Consider the following 16,770-nt stretch of genomic DNA (forward strand, 5'->3'; position numbering starts at 1 on the left):
CTTCTTCCTGCTTTCCCTTTCACCTCCCTGCATTGTGCCTACATATGCAAATTAACCACCATCTTGTTGGCAGTTAACTGCCAATCTTAGTTGGCAGTTAACTGCCAATCTTAGTTGGTGGTTAATTTGCATATAGCCCTGATTAGCCAATGAAAAGGGTAGCGTCGTACGCCAATTACCATTTTTCTCTTTTATTAGTGTAGATTCTAACTGAAACCTCATTTTAAACTAAGAAGCTTAATTTAAAATTAAGAAAGAATGTAAATGTGGCCTAGTTTAATGAATAAATGGCTGAATAACATTCTTAACAGATGTTTTATGATACAAAATATAAGTCCATATTCAAGTATAAGAACATTCAGGATTGTATTATTTTAAAATATATCTTATGGGCTGGCAGAGGGGGGCAGTAAGGGATGACCATGCTGGCGGGGTGGGGAAGGTTAGGGGCAACCAGGTCAGCAAGGGGAGCAGTTAGGGGCAATCAGGCTGGAAGGGGGGCCAGTTAGGGGCAATCATGCAGGCAGGCAGGTGAGAAGTTAGGAGCCAATGGTCCAGGATCATGAGAGGGAGGATGTGCCCACAACCAAGGTACATGCCCTTGACCGGAATTGAACCTGGGACCCTTCAGTCCGCAGGCCGACGCTCTATCCACTGAGCCAAACTGGTTAAGGCTGGGATTGTATTATTTTATGTAGCAAAACATTATGTAGAGTTCGTGGTTCCCCAGACATTGTCCCAAGCTCGCCTGCTCCTGATTCTGTGTCCTCAGGGCCAAAACTCATATGATCTTTTATAATAAGAAAGAAGGCGCCTGCCCTGCTGGAGCCAACCCCTAGGCGGCGCGGCTGCATCTTCGCTGAGCCTTTCTTCCTGTCCTGCCGGCAGCATGGGGAGCAGCAGGTCACCCTGGAAATTCTGCTCTGACCCCCGCCAGCTGCTGGTTATACACACATGAGGGGGACAGCTACCTGCAGCTGCCAGTGTAACAGGGAAAGTGGGGGGAGGGTCCGCAGTCGGCCTTCGGGAGCTCAGAGTCCGATAAGAAGGCGGCTAATGTACGATGTTACAAACGCTCAGCGGTGCCTGGGCCCAGGGTGGTCAGCGTCCTGAGGTAAATCCCCAGAGGGACCAGGGTCCCCGGCAGCCACCGAATGAAAGCTGCTCTGCCCTGGTCTGTTCTCAGATACATTTCTTTTCTGAGTCAGAGACCCATCAGGCAGCTTATCTTTTCACAGCCTCGCGTCATCCTCCAGTGCCCCGGGGTCTGTGAGAAAGCTTCTCCTCTGCAGCTAGTGAGGTGAGTCATTGCCAGACAGTGCGGCTCTCTTCCTGTTAGTGCCCCTCCCCAGGATCAAGAACTTTGAAAACTAACTTGAGATTAACAAGGAGTGGGCCTAATTCCCCAAATGTATACCAAACATCTCATCTTCGGTCTTCCAGTAGTGACAAGACTGTCTTCATTCCGAGCACACGACTAATAATCTAATCAGCTGCGTGCAGGTTGGGCGGGGCGTGGTGGTGAGGAAAGGCGGTGGTCCACTCCGGAACCGCTTGGACCCCCCTGGGCAGCGGTCTTCTCCTAACCTTCCCTACCTGGTGGCATTAGGACTTGTAAGTAGGCACCTCGCCTTTGGAGCCAGCCTGCGTGAGTTCCAGCTCTGGCTCTCCCCCTTCGAGGTCTGTGACTTGGACAGTTGCTTAGTCTCTCTGCCTGAGCGTCCTTGTCTGTAAATTGCCATATTAATAATAGCACCCGCCTCATGGGAATGCAGTCAGTACGTTCGAGACACTTAGAACTTACCTGGCATCGAGAGAGTTCTAGGAAAAGCTCAGCAAGTATCATTCTTAATAATGCTGTGCTGGTCCGGAATTAGGCCCTGAATCCTTCTGGGAAGCGATGACTTTCAGAATTAAGCTGCATTTACTCAAATAGAGTCATCCCAGCTATGCAGAGCTAAAATTGGTTTCACAGGAGCCCAAGAATTATGTCTTCCTGCCTTGCCCTTGGGGCAGCCTTCTTACTCACCGCCTTCCTCTAGTTCCCTGAGCTCCTTAGAAAACCTTTCTTTTTTCCATCAGAACTGAGACACCAGCAGGGACTTAACTCTAAGGAGCTGGAAGCTGTTTTTGGATGAGATTACATCACATTCTGAACCATAAACAAAACATTTACAGGCTCTCTCCAAGGCCTGCCTGCTTCAAGGCTTGACCCTGGGGTTGCTTTTGAAACTCTCATCTGCCCCTACTGGCTGAGCCAGAGGAAGCGTCCAGGATTCTGGGAGGGCGGTTGCAAGGCCCCAGCATTCAAGTTAATTCGGAACCAAAAGGGTAATAAGGTAAGGGTGGTAAATGGCAAGCACTTTCTAGTTTGAGAAGCTGATGCTAAAACAGAGGGAGGCATTTTGAGTATTTCCTCTCTGAAGGAATGTCCTTAGGCAACATTTTGGCCCCAAATCAAGGTTGAGGGTGGGCGGAGTGGTGGGCGGAGTGGTGCTGGCTTGAGGATGTCTCAGGGCTTCCCTTGGGACAAGAGCGCATTGGCATGTGAGGACCCCGGGAGCAGCGGAGCCGCGATCCTGAGCTGCCCTCCAGTCGGGTGAGCATCAATTACCTACCTAAAGCTTGTGCTAAAAGCTTGTCTACTCATTTAATAAAAAGTATCAACGACCCATGTGTAGAGGAAGTGTGCTTTCTTAAAAGTTGTGTTTATTCTTATATTTGTCAAATTCTATATTGGTTCCATCCCTCCCCTGACTTTTAAAGAAAAAAGATATAGTTAAATGATTCTTCTGCTGAAGGAAAGAAGGAGAGTGTGTAATTGCTTTCCACAGACTTTCCAGTGCCTGCAGAAAGCCTCGGTGCGTCCTGGGGACGAGCAGGGCAGGGACGGCCCTCTGAGGGTCGGTGCTGTGTCCAGGGCAACTATTGGACTCACGCGTCACCCCTCACGCTCCCACACCTGAGTGGCGCTCAGAGGACTGTCTGTGTGTGCCTAAGTGTGGCCAGGCTGTGCACGCAGCTGCCAGCCTGTATGGATGGTTGTAATTCTATGTTAACATCGATAATATTGTGCTTTCCAGGGTCTGTCAAATTTTATGTTTTTAATTTCTTCAAAAATACAAATTCATTTTCTTTTCTTTTAATTTAGCTTCTTTCAGTCCATTGTCAATAGACAGTGAAATAGTGCGGCCATTGCGAGGTTGTCCTCCGGGTGCCGGGTGCCGGGTCCCGGGTCCAAGCACAGCACAGTGATGCTCTCCTGAAACCGCAGCTTCCAATGCTTCTGCACAAGAACCACCTGGTGTGGACCTTTCTCCTGGGTGTAATGAAGCGAGTAAAAGTCGTGGGTGTAAATATTTTACAAGTGATTTTGTATGATTTTCTTTCAGTGGAGAGACTGACGACTCTTTCCAGTGATAAATCCTAGTAGTACTGTCGACCTCCTTGGAGACCTTTACCGTCATATGTCAGGGATTCAACTTGAATAATTTCAACAGTCAGTTGGCAACGCTGCTCTAGCTGATAAACCAAGAATGAGACTTCGGGTCTTGGCGATCCTAACAGTTCTTATACATTTCACAGCAGCTTCAATCAGTATGTATTGCTTTGCAACTGTAATTTAAAATGTTTTAAATTAAGTAATTTCAAGAACATTTGCCTTGTTTTAAGCTGCTTGCTTACAGTCATTCCAGTTGAATTGTAGCCTGGAATTTATTTATGCTCTACAGTCATCCTTCATTACAAATCCGTGAAGATGAGTTCTTCGTAGATATCTCATCATTTTGGTTTTACATGGTTTTACTTGTTCAGCTATGTCACAGCTTACCAGAGCCCTGCACGAGGGGGGCACTGCACGCGCCTGGGGTGACAGCCTGTGTACAGTGGACATGCCTTTCCCACGGGAGCACTTTGGGGGACGTGGCTCCACACTGACCCTTCAATCTCTGGTACCTATTAGAGCAGTGGTTCTCAACCTGTGGGTCGCGATCCCTTTGGAAGTCGAACGACCCTTTCACAGGGGTCGCCTAAGACCATCCTGCATATCAGATATTTACATTATGATTCATAACAGTAGCAACATTACAGTTATGAAGTAGCAACGAACATAATTTTATGGTTGGGGGTTACCACAACATGAGGAACTGTATTTAAAGGGCCAGAAGGTTGAGAACCACTGCATTAGAGCATTTCATAAAAGATCTTAATCACCTACCTATTCTTTCTCAGTTTAAGTATCACAAAGTGATACTTAAAGTGAGTGGCTCATTTCTCAATTAAATCCTAGAGGGGACTATCCTAGAGGATAAGAATTGTGATCTTTATACGATTATTTCACAATCTTTTCATATTTTTAATTTGCAGGCAGATCATCTGCGGGTATGGAAAATGAGGCTTTGCTTGTGAGTTGTCCTAGAGAAGGAAGCTCTGAATACCCTGTGGAGTGGTATTACTCAAACACCAACCGAAGTGTCACCACCCAGAAAGGAAATCGTGTGTTTGCTGGAGGGGAATATCTTAAGCTTCTCCCAGCCAAAGTTGAGGATTCTGGAGTTTATACTTGCATTGTCAGAAGGTAGGACCAGTCACCATGATCATTAGGCTTGTTCTCTTTTCTTTAAGAGGTGAAAGCCTGAGCTGCCCTCACTTTCCTTCTCTTTATAGACTTTTCTGGTATGGTTGACTTTGCAAAGTGATTTGAGTAACAGAGTACTTCTGGGAACATGCTCAGGTTGGGGTGTAAGTGGTTATGAACTAACTACTTGGATGTAAAACTGCAGGGATTAATTTTTAGCCCAGTCTTTTCAGTTAGAAAAAACCTAGTTTTTCTAGTGACCAAGAAATTGAGACGAGCTGCTCAGTTTTGGCTGGAAGTGAGAGTAAACCAGCACAGCAAACAGTAAGCAAGGCAGTGGGCACCATGGGCCGGCGGGGGGCATGGGAGGGTCATCACCGTGCCTGGCACCTGAGAGGCGATTGGGGAGGGATGTGAGATCATGTGCCTGCAGATTATTCCCTCTGCAGACAGGCTGCTACATGTGTTGATTGCGTGCCTGTATTTGGCACAGACAAAATGTCAGATGAACTTCACTGAAAGGCAGGACGGGTATAGTTAGGTGCCTAGGTTCTGAGGGCAGACAAGTTTCAATTTCAGATTCATCTCCATCACTAGTCAGCTGGATGCTTACGGGTTACTTCTCTGTCCCTCAATTTCCTCATCTGTAATCTACATAAAATAATATAAACCAGATTTGGGTACAATCATTTCATAATGCTAAGTAACTTTTTTAAATTGTTGGATTTATTTTGATAGTTCTACCTTCGTTAAGACTGGACATATGAATGTCACCATATATAAGAAACAACCAGGTTGCAAAATTCCAAGTGGCCTGATATATTCAAAAATCTCTGGTTCAGAAAAAAATTCCAAAATATATTGTCCTACCATTAAGCGCTACAATTGGACAGCACCTGTTGAGTGGTTTAAGGTAAAGAAAATTTGGGGAAATAAATGAAAGTTACTCAAAATAGATGGACGTTAAGGATTATTGAGAGTGGAATGGCATTTTGTATTTCAGAATTGTAAAGTTCTTCAAGGATCAAGGTACTTCATACAAGAGGCTTATTTGCTAATTGACAATGCAACTAACGAGGACACGGGTGATTATACATGCAAATTTATGCACAATGAAAATGGAGTCAGTTACAGTGTGACAGCAACCAGATCGTTCGCCTTTCACAGTAAGTACAGAGCTTAGCACAATAGAACATTTGCCAACAGATCAGGCGGGAGGAGTGGCCCTGCTGTTGATGTTCCTGCGCTGCCCTGGCCGCCTCCTGCGTCAGTCAGCACCTCAGTCAGCATCTCTGCCGTCACCACTATCAAGACTTAGACATTCCAGAGGGAGACGGTGTTACTAGCCCAAAATCACCTTTTCTTTCTTTTTTACTTAATTTTCAAAGATAATGTGATCGAATGCTAACTTAACGTTTTTGACCGGCAATACAACTATTTGAAGAGCAAGATTAACATTTCTTCCCCAATTTATTGTCAAAGATTCTGTAAATAGAAAAGGTCTTGAGGGCCTCCTGTGGTTCAGCGGTTGTTTCTAGAAAAGGTCTACGTAATCTCTGATGTAACTCACTGGACTAGAAGTTGAGTGAGAACCTTTATAAAGACACCTGAGTGTTGTCAAGTGGCTTTCAGCCCTGCTTTGGAATACTTTCAACATCATCAAAGGCCTCAAGTAGGTCACTTAATTATAAATTTTTTCCAATTTATTTTAAACTCCACAAAAGCCCATTCAGGGAAAAGATATCACAATCGAGAGTGTCATATGGACACAGATGGTCCCTTAGCCTGGCTTGGCCGTGGGTGTGGAAGAAGCAGGCCTGTGTGTGATTTCCTGGGGCAGAACCACGCGGAGAAAGGCTGTGGTGAGCTCTCCGCTCCCACAGGGAAAGGGGCCGTGGACCACACTCCAGTAGCCATCGCAGCTCACAGCGGAACCGCAGGCTCCTAACCATGGGCCCTCAGTGGTGGGGCCCAGTCTGGGCACACAGTCACCCGGGCACCAGCCTGCACTCGGTCCCTGGGTGCCAGGCCACAAGCCCGGCACTTCCCAAGAGGCTGGGCCATGGGGGGGTGGGGAGGGGTGAGGAGGAGGAGGCAGCAGAAGTGGGGCTCCTGCGTTGATCATTCTCATGGGTGTTCTGATTTCCCCTTCCCTGAAGTGTGCTTTTCTGACAATTGTTAGGTCATACGATTAATTAATGGGTTGGACTAGTATTTGTGTAATGAGATAAAAGAGAATAGAAAATATTAAAGAGCATAATCAGTAGTAAGGGAAAATGCTATTTTATTTTAAAGTTTTATTTCTTTGCGTCTGTGTGTATTTGCTGCCATTGTCGTCAGAAAATTTGAGAAGTATTGCTATGAAATAGGATAGAAATTTGAAATACATGTTTATATTGATGACCATCCAAAAGCTGTTCTAACATTGTATTCTCTTCTGGTCTTTGATTCAAGGTGACGAAGGCTTTTCATTGTTTCCTGAAATAATAGCACCTACACAAAACGAGACCCGGGACGTGGAAGTCGGTAAGAAAACTTGGTAACTATAGCCTGGACCAACCCCCAACCCCCGCTGGCCTGAGACCCCCAGGTGGGCCAACGCGCCCCGTGTCCTGAGGGTTACATGAGATGTCGGTGGCAGCCCTGCCCCTGGCACTGGCTAGGAGTGGGGACATGTGGTCACAGCCATTCATGGCACCTACTCTGGAGTCAACTTTGTAACTCCTGTGCCCTTGTCACTCCTGTCCGGGGCAGAAACTGTCCCCCTTACGCTTGTAAAGGGGACCAAGGACGTGCCCGAGGGTCTGAATATTCAGTGATAGGCCAGAACCAGGCTCTCCATCTCTGCCTTTCCTGGTCCCCCCAGAGGTGGGAGAGAGAATGCAAAGGTTTTGCATGTAAACGTCCTGCCCGACTGGTCCTCACCCACATGCTGGCTCATCTGCAGCCATTTTCCCACGCCAGTCCCATCGCCCCCACCACCCCTGGCTGTGACACGGCCATGGCATTTCCACCTCCGTGCCTGCTTCTGCCCACTGTTTCACTTCTCACCTCTCAACACAAAGCTCAAATGCAAGCCTCTGCAAAGACCCATTAGGGCCACCGGTTACTTGGGCAGCAGGCGGCCTCTCCCTGCAGGAACTTCTCCCTGTGTCCCATGTCGCCGCAACCTCTCTAGAGAACACCTGTGTTCTCATTGTTTGTTTACACCCTTGTCCCCCGTGTAGAGACCTGAGCTCCTTTTCTCTCTTCAGACACCTAATTCTAGAGGCAGGAGCTGGGAAGGGAGGGCTGGATGCATGTCCTCAGGCCCTCGAGGGGAGGCCGTCTGGCCTCAGGTCTGAGGGCGGCCTCAGGTCTGAGGGAGGGAGTCTCCATTGAAGGATTGGAAGGAGAGGGCTCTTGGGCGATGGAATACTGGGATGGCCGCCAGGTCAGGTAAAGCAGTTTTACTCGCCTGGAGCGAGGTGAAGAGAATGCAAAAGGAAGAGAAATGTGTGCAGGAGAGCACTAAGAAGAAAAGCCAGCTCACAGTAAGGGGAAATACTGCTCTATAGCGTGGGACTGAAGCTGCAGGCATTTGTCCCTCTGGTTTCCTCTCCTGGTGAGAGTGGAGGGGCTGAGCTCGAAGCCTAATTGTGAGGGACATAAAGACAATGGGGAGGGAGGCGGCGTGGACGGCAGGGTGGGACTAGGCAGCACCCATTTTTTTCACATTAAATAAACACTATTTGCAGCATTTAATTTTACTGGTGAATTTTTTCTCCTGCAGGGAAAGCAGTGAACATCACTTGCTCCGCTTGCTTTGGGAAAGGCTCGCAGTTCATGACCACCGTCCTGTGGCAGGTTAACGGGACCAACGTTAGGAACGTTAGTGAAGCAAGAATTTGGCAGGAGCAAGAGCAAAATCAAAGGTATTTTCATATTGAAGTTGAAACGCCCCCTTGGCCTCCCACACCATTGCAACTGCAAAATAGCATTGGAGGTAACAGTGGCCTTCTCAGTTCCAGCAGTGCGTTGACCTGCCGGAGCGCCATTCTGCGGATAGTGGATGTGAGAGAGGAGGATTTGTTGCTGAGGTACGACTGTAAGGCCGTGAACCTCCATGGCGTGAGACACCGCTCGCTAAGACTCAGGAGGAAAAAGCCAAGTAAGGGGTGTTTCCGAGGCGTTGGTCACGAGCCTGCTGTGTCAGCTGTGAGCTGAAAGCCTTTGCTTAGTGAGCAGGGCCCGCAGGACAGCGCCGGCCTCCCAGCAAAGGCACTTCTCCTCTTGAGCACATGACCCTGCAGGCAGCGCCTCCAGATGTGTCTGGCAGCCTCTTTACCACTTTACTTCCTTCTTCTACCTCTCTCCTCCCCTGCCCTCTCCCCCTCCCCACTCAGCTCCCGCCCCCCTTCCACCTCTGGGCTCTCTGCCTCACAGCGGCTTCCTTGGGCCTCCTGCTTCCGGCCTCCGCAGCCTCCCTGCGCACTGTGTGTGAGAGAAGACAGCAGCCTGTGAACATATATCATGCCATAAGCACTGTCCCTTTTATAATGTATTTTTGTCATAAAAAGTACACATTGTGTTAGTGAAGCTGGAAAAGTGAGCGAAATGGTGAAGTATTTAATATCTGTTCGTTCCAGTGAGAAAGCCTTATTCCTGTGCCTTGCTTATGTTGCCATTTCAGGAATGTTCTCTGGCACCTGGGGCTGGGACCGCTTTCATGTTCCCTGTACCTGGTGTTTTGTTCCTTCTAGTTTATCTGTATTTGGTAACTTTCAACGTGGTTATGTTCTGTCTCAACAACTGTGTAAATTAAACAAAAATGGTTGCTACTGTTGTACTGTCATGACGAATTTCTTTATTTCTAATCATAGAATAAAAGAAATTACAGCATTATCTTTAATTTTAAAAACAAAAACTTAAAAGGCCTATATCCCCATATTATTAAATATTATTCGATAAATATGTAATACTCATAATAATATTATTATTACACATGTTTATTGTTTCCTCTGTACGAGGACCTAATTATTTTCCATTTGATTTCCCCTTAGTTAAAAGTCAATATTCGTAAGAAGAGCTGCTACTACCCTCTAATTGTAAAGATGCGGAAACTGGGGCGCAGGGAGGCCAATAGCTTGCCCAGCTCCGGGGTTCCAGGGCCACAACCACACGCAGGCAGCGCTCTGTTTGTAAGCACTTTCAGGGAGTAGTCAGTGTCCAGTCGTCTCATAAAAACAGGCCTTTACGCATTGACTAGAGGCCCGATGCACAACATTCCTGCAAGAGCAGGCCTTCGCCCCCCATCCCCATCCCCACTGCCGGCACCTGCTTCCCTCTGGCACCTGGGACCCACCCCAGTGTCCCTCGCAGCCCCAGCTTCGTCTGGAAGGACGGCCGGTCTAATTAACATATTGCACTTTATTAACATTAACGGGTAGATGAGGCCCTGATACCTGGGAAGGCACAGAGCCACTTGCTCTGATGTCCTGGTTAACTTCTCTCCTTCCTTGGAAGTGGCAGCCACGCCCAGGGTGGGAGCTGTAGGAGAGGGAGCTGGAGGCCTGTGGTGGGCACCTGTGCTAGGGAGCACTCGCTTACACCGCTGGCGGCACAGTGAGCTCTCTGCCAGCGTCCTGGCCATTCTCTTTTTTATTTTATTTTATTTTATTTTTTGCCTATTTTAGGTGCCTCATGTAAGTGGACTCAAACAATATTTGCCCTTTTATATGTGGTTTATTTCACTCAGCATATTCCTGCCGCCTGAGCCAGGATTTCATTTCTTTCTAAGGCTGACATGCCCACCCTTTAAAGTTGGGCTCAGATGTAAGTGTTTTAACCAGATACTTCACACACGGTGCTGTGGCTTTCATATCACACGAAGGCACGAGGCGCAGGTCTCGCTGCCCGGGCGGTGACCTCAGCCTGCCGGTCAGTCCTGTACACCGTCCTCCCTCCTCCTGCCGCGGCCGAGCTTTCCTGCCGTTGAAGCCGTCATTTTAGCGGGAGTTGCGGAAATGGTCAGTGTAACTCCGCTCACCTTCACGCTGTGAAATGGAATTTCCCCTCGTTCCCCCGGCTGCTTGGTGACCCTAACTGGTCCAGTGCCTGCAGGAGAGGCAGGGTAAGCGCCAGTCCTTCGCCTGTTTGCTGACTTGCAGAGTAAGGAGTGGGTGCCCTGCTTACTTCTAACAGAGTTCGAAGTGTCACCTCTTCCGTTGGTGGTGCGGGAGGGCTTTCTCTAGGATGCATCGTGATATACTTCTGTGTGTTTTGGGGGCGGATGACAATGGTTAACAAAACCATGCAGGTTGAAGGTGCATCATTCCCCAGCACATCTGTACACTGTGCAGTGTGTTCACCACCCCCAATCAAGTCTCCGTCCACCACCATTTATCCCCTTCACCCTCCTCCCCCTCCTTAGCCCCCCCCCCGGCAATTACCACACTGTTGTCCATGTCCATGAATTTTCTCTTCTTTTTTCCCTTTTGCTCAATCTCTCCCCTCCACACACTCTGTCCCACCCCATCGCAGCAGCTGTCACCTGCTCTCCATGAGTCTGTCTCTATTTTGCTTGTTAGTTCATTTTATTCATTAGATCCCACATCTGAGTGATGTCCATGGTGCTTGTCTCCCTCAGTCTGTCTTGGCTATTCTTGGTCTCACTCTGCTGGGCGCAGGAAGTGGTGAGCAAGCAGAGGGAATTTTGAATATGGGCCCGTGCTTTTCCATGTCAAACCTGGGAGGCCATGCTTCGAGGTTTAAGGTGAAAATCAAAGGAGAACTATATAACCAACTCTCATTTGAGATTCTTCTCATGCGCATCACTAAGTGGGGTTACTTGCAAAACATGGTAGTTAGCAGTTCCAAAGGGAGAAGTAAACCTGAAACAGCCACCAAGACCGTTAATGGTCACAGCTCTTATGTTCAGTTTGCACATACCTGTCACAAGTCCTTGAAGATGGGGACCATCATGCAAATGTATTTTGTGGGGCAATGAGTGCAGGCTAAAGTTCAGCGATGGCTAAATAACGTGCACCATAAGAGAGGTAAGGGGTCTGTGTGGGACCTAGAGCGCGGAGCTTTGACTTCTCTACCAGAGAGCTTTAGAGGCTTAAGTGGCTCTTGCTTCTTCCCCACTCCTCCAGCTACCAACTCCAGATTCAGAAATCTCCAAGACCTGGTGACGTGTTCTCCTTAGTGCCCCAACACTGGGCTCGTCCACTCCTTTCTCATTATTGCACGAGTTCGAGCCCTCCTCACCTCTTACTCCAAGCTGCAGAAACTTGTCACCCACTCTACTCCAAGTTTCTTTCCACAGAAACAAGCCTTCCACCACCATCAAATTAATCCTGCTTGAAAGTCACGTTCATTGTTAACACTCACACAACGCTCTTCGTTGGCTCCCATGACCTTCAGAATAAAGGCGAAATGCCTTAGCTGTAGCTTTGATTCTTAACCTATCTTCATTCCCCAAATTGAATTACTCCGGTTCCTCAGAAAACATACTCCCACCCCTGCCCTTGTGCTCACAGCGCTGTCTCTTGCCAGGAGTAACACAGTTCTTTCTGCAGCAATCTCAATTTGCCTTTTCAGGGACCGCCTCCTGCAGGAAGTCTTCATTCCCAGCCCAGCATGGAGTGAGCACTCCTTCTAAAAACCTCTGACATATGTCTCTATGCCTTGTATGCTCGTTTTCACAGTAATAATTTTTGTCCTCCCACATCTTTTGAATAGTTGATCGTCAAAGCACCTACTACATGCTTGCTGGATTTGGCATATTGTTAATGCTAATTAATATCATGATGATCATGCTGAAGGTGTTCTGGATTGAGGTTATCCTTCTCTGGAGGGACGTAGCGAGGCCTTACAAAGCCAGGAACGGTAAGTGCAAGTTTCGAGTTCTTCAAAAGAAAAGGTACCATAGTAGCTCTTGTCTCCTTCTCTCTTAATGACTGTGCTACAAGACCCAGCTTTCCTTTTGCTTACCAGCATGTGCTCCACAAACCTTTCTGAAGGTTTAAGTGGCCATTCTTAAGCCATTCTTAAGCCATTCTTCATCCTGCCTGTCGCTCCTTGTGATTCTAAGATGCAACTTAACAATTCGAACTTCCTCCCCAATAGATTGCTTTTCCTACTAAAGCCCCAGTAACAGACTCTGCCCAAGTTCCAGAAAGGTTTACACATTTTGGAATTTAAACTTAACTAAATTGTTCCTGTTCCCAGACGTGCAGAGGTCAGACAGGTCCAGCAGCGCACAGGGGCCCTGCTGCACCATCTGACCAAGGCCTGGGGCGCGCACATGGAAGAAGACAGCTCTGCCTCTGACTTTGAATACCTCGCTCGGAGGCAGATGGGCTTCAGTTGGTCCACAGGGTCCCCTCCACTCGGGCTACTTGTTGGATCTTTTGGGAACTCAGTTCCCTGAAACATTTTACTCCCTTGCCACTATCAGCCTTTAGCAATGTTACCTCCCCAGGGGAAGAATCAGGCAAACAAAAGACAAGATCGAGATGTTACAGCACAGCGTACCTTATCCATGACTATACATACCTGTTAATAGAGTATTGATGAAATGTCACCATATGGTTTGAACTAAACTGCCAGCCTCTTGCCCATTCTCTCTCATTCTGTCTGGGACAGTAAAAAGGAGGAGGTTTTGGAATTAAGATTGATTTTCTGGTGACATTTGTGGCAACATACTATTGTCATCTGGGTTCTACAATATTTTGGGGTGTTGGGTACATTCATCAGTAACCATAAAACTTGATGGCAAATACTAGAATCACATAATAAAGTTGTACTCTCTGCTCTCCCTTTCAGATGGAAAGATCTATGACGCTTATGTTATCTACCCACGGACCCACAAGGATAGTCCAGAGGGGACCTGTTCTGTGGAGTACTTTGTTCACCAGGTTCTGCCTGACGTTCTTGAAAATAAATGTGGCTACAGCTTATGCATTTATGGGCGAGATCTGCTACCTGGAGAAGGTAACACTATCAGCATACATCAAGGACAGAAATACACTTCCTCAGAAGGCTCAGGGAGGGTGGTCTCATCATTGCGATGGATAAAGAATTAGTGTCATCATTCCAGGCCCAATAACGGTGACTTTCACTGTTTCTCCAGAGGAAGGAGATGCTTATTCTCACTCCCCTGTCCCTCGGTCGCCCTGATCGAGAGGTCTGCACCAGGGAGGTGAGGACAGGGGAAGGCACCCTTAGCATGTGGATTTGGCAGGGCACTCTCCTACTTCCCATGTCCACCACTAAGATCACTCAACATCTCTTACTTCTCTCTAGAAGATGTGAAGGGGGACTCTAAAACCATGAAATTTTGTTCTACTATCCAGAGTCATTGCCTAAAATATTTATGATTTTCCTTATGATGGTGAAACATTTGCAAATTTATCTTCTCACAGAACAACTAAGACTGTCTTTTGTTCCTTGATATTCCTACTCGATTTCATGCACTTTTGGAAGCGGCATCACAGTCCCAGCAGCTCAGTAGTTACTCTTATCTTTCTCTGTATTTGCATCACATGAACCCCCCTTGCCCTTCCTGAACTCCTCAGGGGCCAGGAAGTATTTGAGAGCGATGAGGCAGGAACACAGTGAGCAGGAGTCCAATCAAATTGATGGTTGGTAGACGGTGAGTTTAAACTGGCATTTCTACTGAAAAGAGGAGCTCACGTGCTTACAGATTAAAGGATACACACAGCAGGTGGATCTGGTGACCCTGGCATGCTGGAGTGATGTTAACTGCCTAGGCAGGGTTTGGGAGACGGGTACAATGCACACTTGAGGAAACGGAAAGCTAAGTCTTCTCTTAGGGCGATCTTCTTCCTCCAGCTCTCCCACTGGCTGTCCACGGAGGCAGGGAGCGCAAACGGTCTCTTCATACTACACGTCCACCCAAGAGGTTGCAGGGACTGCAGCTGGCAGTGAAGTCACACCATGTGCACATCTGGACGCAAGCTCTTCATCTCTTCTTTCCCAGGCTCATCAACCTCATTTCTAGTTACAACTCTTCCCAGTTGAGTGTAAATGCCAGCTCACTGGTGCACACTGTTTTTCATTTGGAAAAGTTTTCTACTTCCCCTTCAAGCGTGTCCTCCGTCCTTACTGCAGCCAAAGCAAAATGAAATCCAACAAAATAACACCAAACTTGACTCTCTCCTTAGAAAATGTCAATGACTGACCAATGCAGTGTATTTCCTCCCTGCTAGAGACCTTCCATTTGCTCCTGCAACCCCATCCAGCGGCCCTGGGTGGCTGATCATTACAGATGCACCACTCCCTCACCCTCGGCTCCACGTTGGTTTTGGCCAAAGGGAGCTGCTCCTGGGTGATGTTGCCCGGGTAGCTGCCCTTCTCTCTGCCGGAGCAGGGTTCCTGTCGCCGGCCTTCCTCAGGCCTTTACACTCCTTGGCTTCATAGCTGCTTCCTTCCTCGCACACTGGAGAGTGCACTTGCTCCCTGATATTGCCCGGTTTGGGGGTCTGCCCGCCTCTCATTGATTTCCCTGGCTCTGCCCACATAAACTCTCTTCCATCTGTCCTTCTGAGTGTGCCCTGTTTTCTGTTAGGATCCTGACTGGCCCAAGGTCTCTATCCGGCTCTGTTTACCATTTCCTTCCTTATCTCAGACTCAGCAAATTGGCAGTCTCTCAGCCCCTCTCTCCGGAATATGTGGGGCTGTTTTGCCGCGCGCTGGGTTTTCTTAACCATGCATCACTCTGCAGTGAGAACTGGGTTTTAATGTTTACCTAAGTCCACCCCGATGTTAGTTGAAATCTCTTTGGAGCTGATGCTTCATAAACATCGACTTGCCAAGGGGCTCTGTCTTCCTAAAGGTTTTTCTAGTCTGGATCACACCCAGCTCTCAAACAGGGGTCACGGGGTTGCAGGGGATCCAGGACTCCCTGGAGACTTAGTCCTTCAGAGGAACAAGGGTTCCCAAGTTTGCATTCTTTTTCTTTTAATCCTCACCAGAGGATGTTTCCACTGATTTTTTTTTTTTTTTTTTTTTTATTTTTTTTTTTTTTTTTTGGAGAGAGAGAGGGAAACAATGACCGACTGATCAGTTGCCTCCCCTATAAGCCCCGCCTGGGTGTAGCACCAGCAGCCTAGGCATGTGCCCTGATGGGAAACTGCACCGCAGCCTCTTGGTGCAGGGATGACACTCCAACCCACTGAGCCGGCCAGGACTGAGTGTGCACTCCTTAACGAGAGTTAAAGTTCTAATCTCTTCTAAAACATGTAAACGGATACTCTAGAACAGTGGTTCTCAACTTTCCTAATGCCGTGACCCTTTAATACAGTTCCTCATGCAGTGGTGACCCCCAACCATAAAATTATTTTCGTTGCTACTTCATAACTGTAATTTTGCTACTGTTCTGAATCGTCATGTAAATATCTGATAGGCAGAATGTATTTTCAATGTTACAAATTGAGCATAATTAAAGCACAGTGATTAATCACAAAAACAATATGTAATTATATATGTGTTTTCCGATGGTCTTAGTGAACCCCCAAAAGGGTTGAGAACCGCTGCTCTAGAAAGACACTGTGCAGCTAAGGAGCCTGGATTCTGCCTGAGGACTGACCCACCTGGGGGAGGGGGATGGAGGCTCAGTGGAAGGGGTAGACTCCCGGGGGCTCTGGATCCAAGCCTTTTCTGAATAGGGGAACTGATGGTGTCAGAATCTCACACCAGATAACAATGTTTTAAGTTCAGAACATGGACGAAAGCATTAGACTTAACACGCAGCTCAGGCCACTTCCTCCTTGTCTTTCATTCCTAGACGTGGCCACGGCGGTGGAGACCAACATCCGAAAGAGCCGGCGGCACATTTTCGTCCTGGCGCCCGGGGGGGTGCACAGCGAGGAGCTGGCCTACGAGCAGGAGGTGGCGCTGCACAGTGCCCTGGTGCAGGGCGACGCCAAGGCCATCCTCATCGAGGTGCAGGCTCCTGGGGGCCTGCAGCTCGCCGGGCTCCCCCGGTCCCTGCAGCACCTGGTGCAAGTCCAGGGCACCATCAAGTGGCGGGAGGACCACGTGGCCAACAAGCGGTCCCTGAATTCCAGGTTCTGGAAGCACGTGCGGTACCACATGCCGGTGCCCAGCAAGCCTCCCTGCAAGACGGCCCTCTTGGCTCCCTGAATGGCCGTCCTGATGTGCATGTGCGCATGCGCTGGAGTTGC

The 16,770-nt window shown here is 48.1% G+C and overlaps 1 protein-coding gene across 1 annotated transcript; it reads left to right on the forward strand.

Moving 5' to 3' along the window:
- Positions 1–2,541: 2,541 nt before the first annotated feature.
- On the forward strand, positions 2,542–16,764 carry IL1RL1 (interleukin 1 receptor like 1). Its single transcript, XM_006761118.2, has 11 exons — positions 2,542–2,599; positions 3,393–3,597; positions 4,366–4,576; positions 5,315–5,489; positions 5,580–5,742; positions 7,031–7,102; positions 8,349–8,490; positions 8,581–8,726; positions 12,302–12,448; positions 13,388–13,555; positions 16,371–16,764. The coding sequence occupies exons 2-11, from the start codon at positions 3,537–3,539 to the stop codon at positions 16,727–16,729; spliced, it is 1,644 nt and encodes a 547-aa protein (XP_006761181.2). The 5' UTR covers positions 2,542–2,599; positions 3,393–3,536; the 3' UTR covers positions 16,730–16,764.
- Positions 16,765–16,770: the final 6 nt, after the last annotated feature.

Source organism: Myotis davidii, unplaced genomic scaffold (assembly GCF_000327345.1).
Source record: "Myotis davidii unplaced genomic scaffold, ASM32734v1 scaffold296, whole genome shotgun sequence".
Lineage (NCBI taxonomy): Eukaryota > Metazoa > Chordata > Mammalia > Chiroptera > Vespertilionidae > Myotis > Myotis davidii.

Excerpts from the sequence above, each read along its gene's own strand:
- IL1RL1 (XM_006761118.2), top strand. The coding sequence starts at position 3,537 with ATGAGACTTCGGGTCTTGGCGATCCTAACAGTTCTTATACATTTCACA. Across the intron at positions 7,103-8,348 it reads GACCCGGGACGTGGAAGTCG|GGAAAGCAGTGAACATCACT; the intron begins GTAAGAAAACTT and ends TTTCTCCTGCAG. Across the intron at positions 8,491-8,580 it reads GAGCAAGAGCAAAATCAAAG|TTCCAGCAGTGCGTTGACCT; the intron begins GTATTTTCATAT and ends TGGCCTTCTCAG.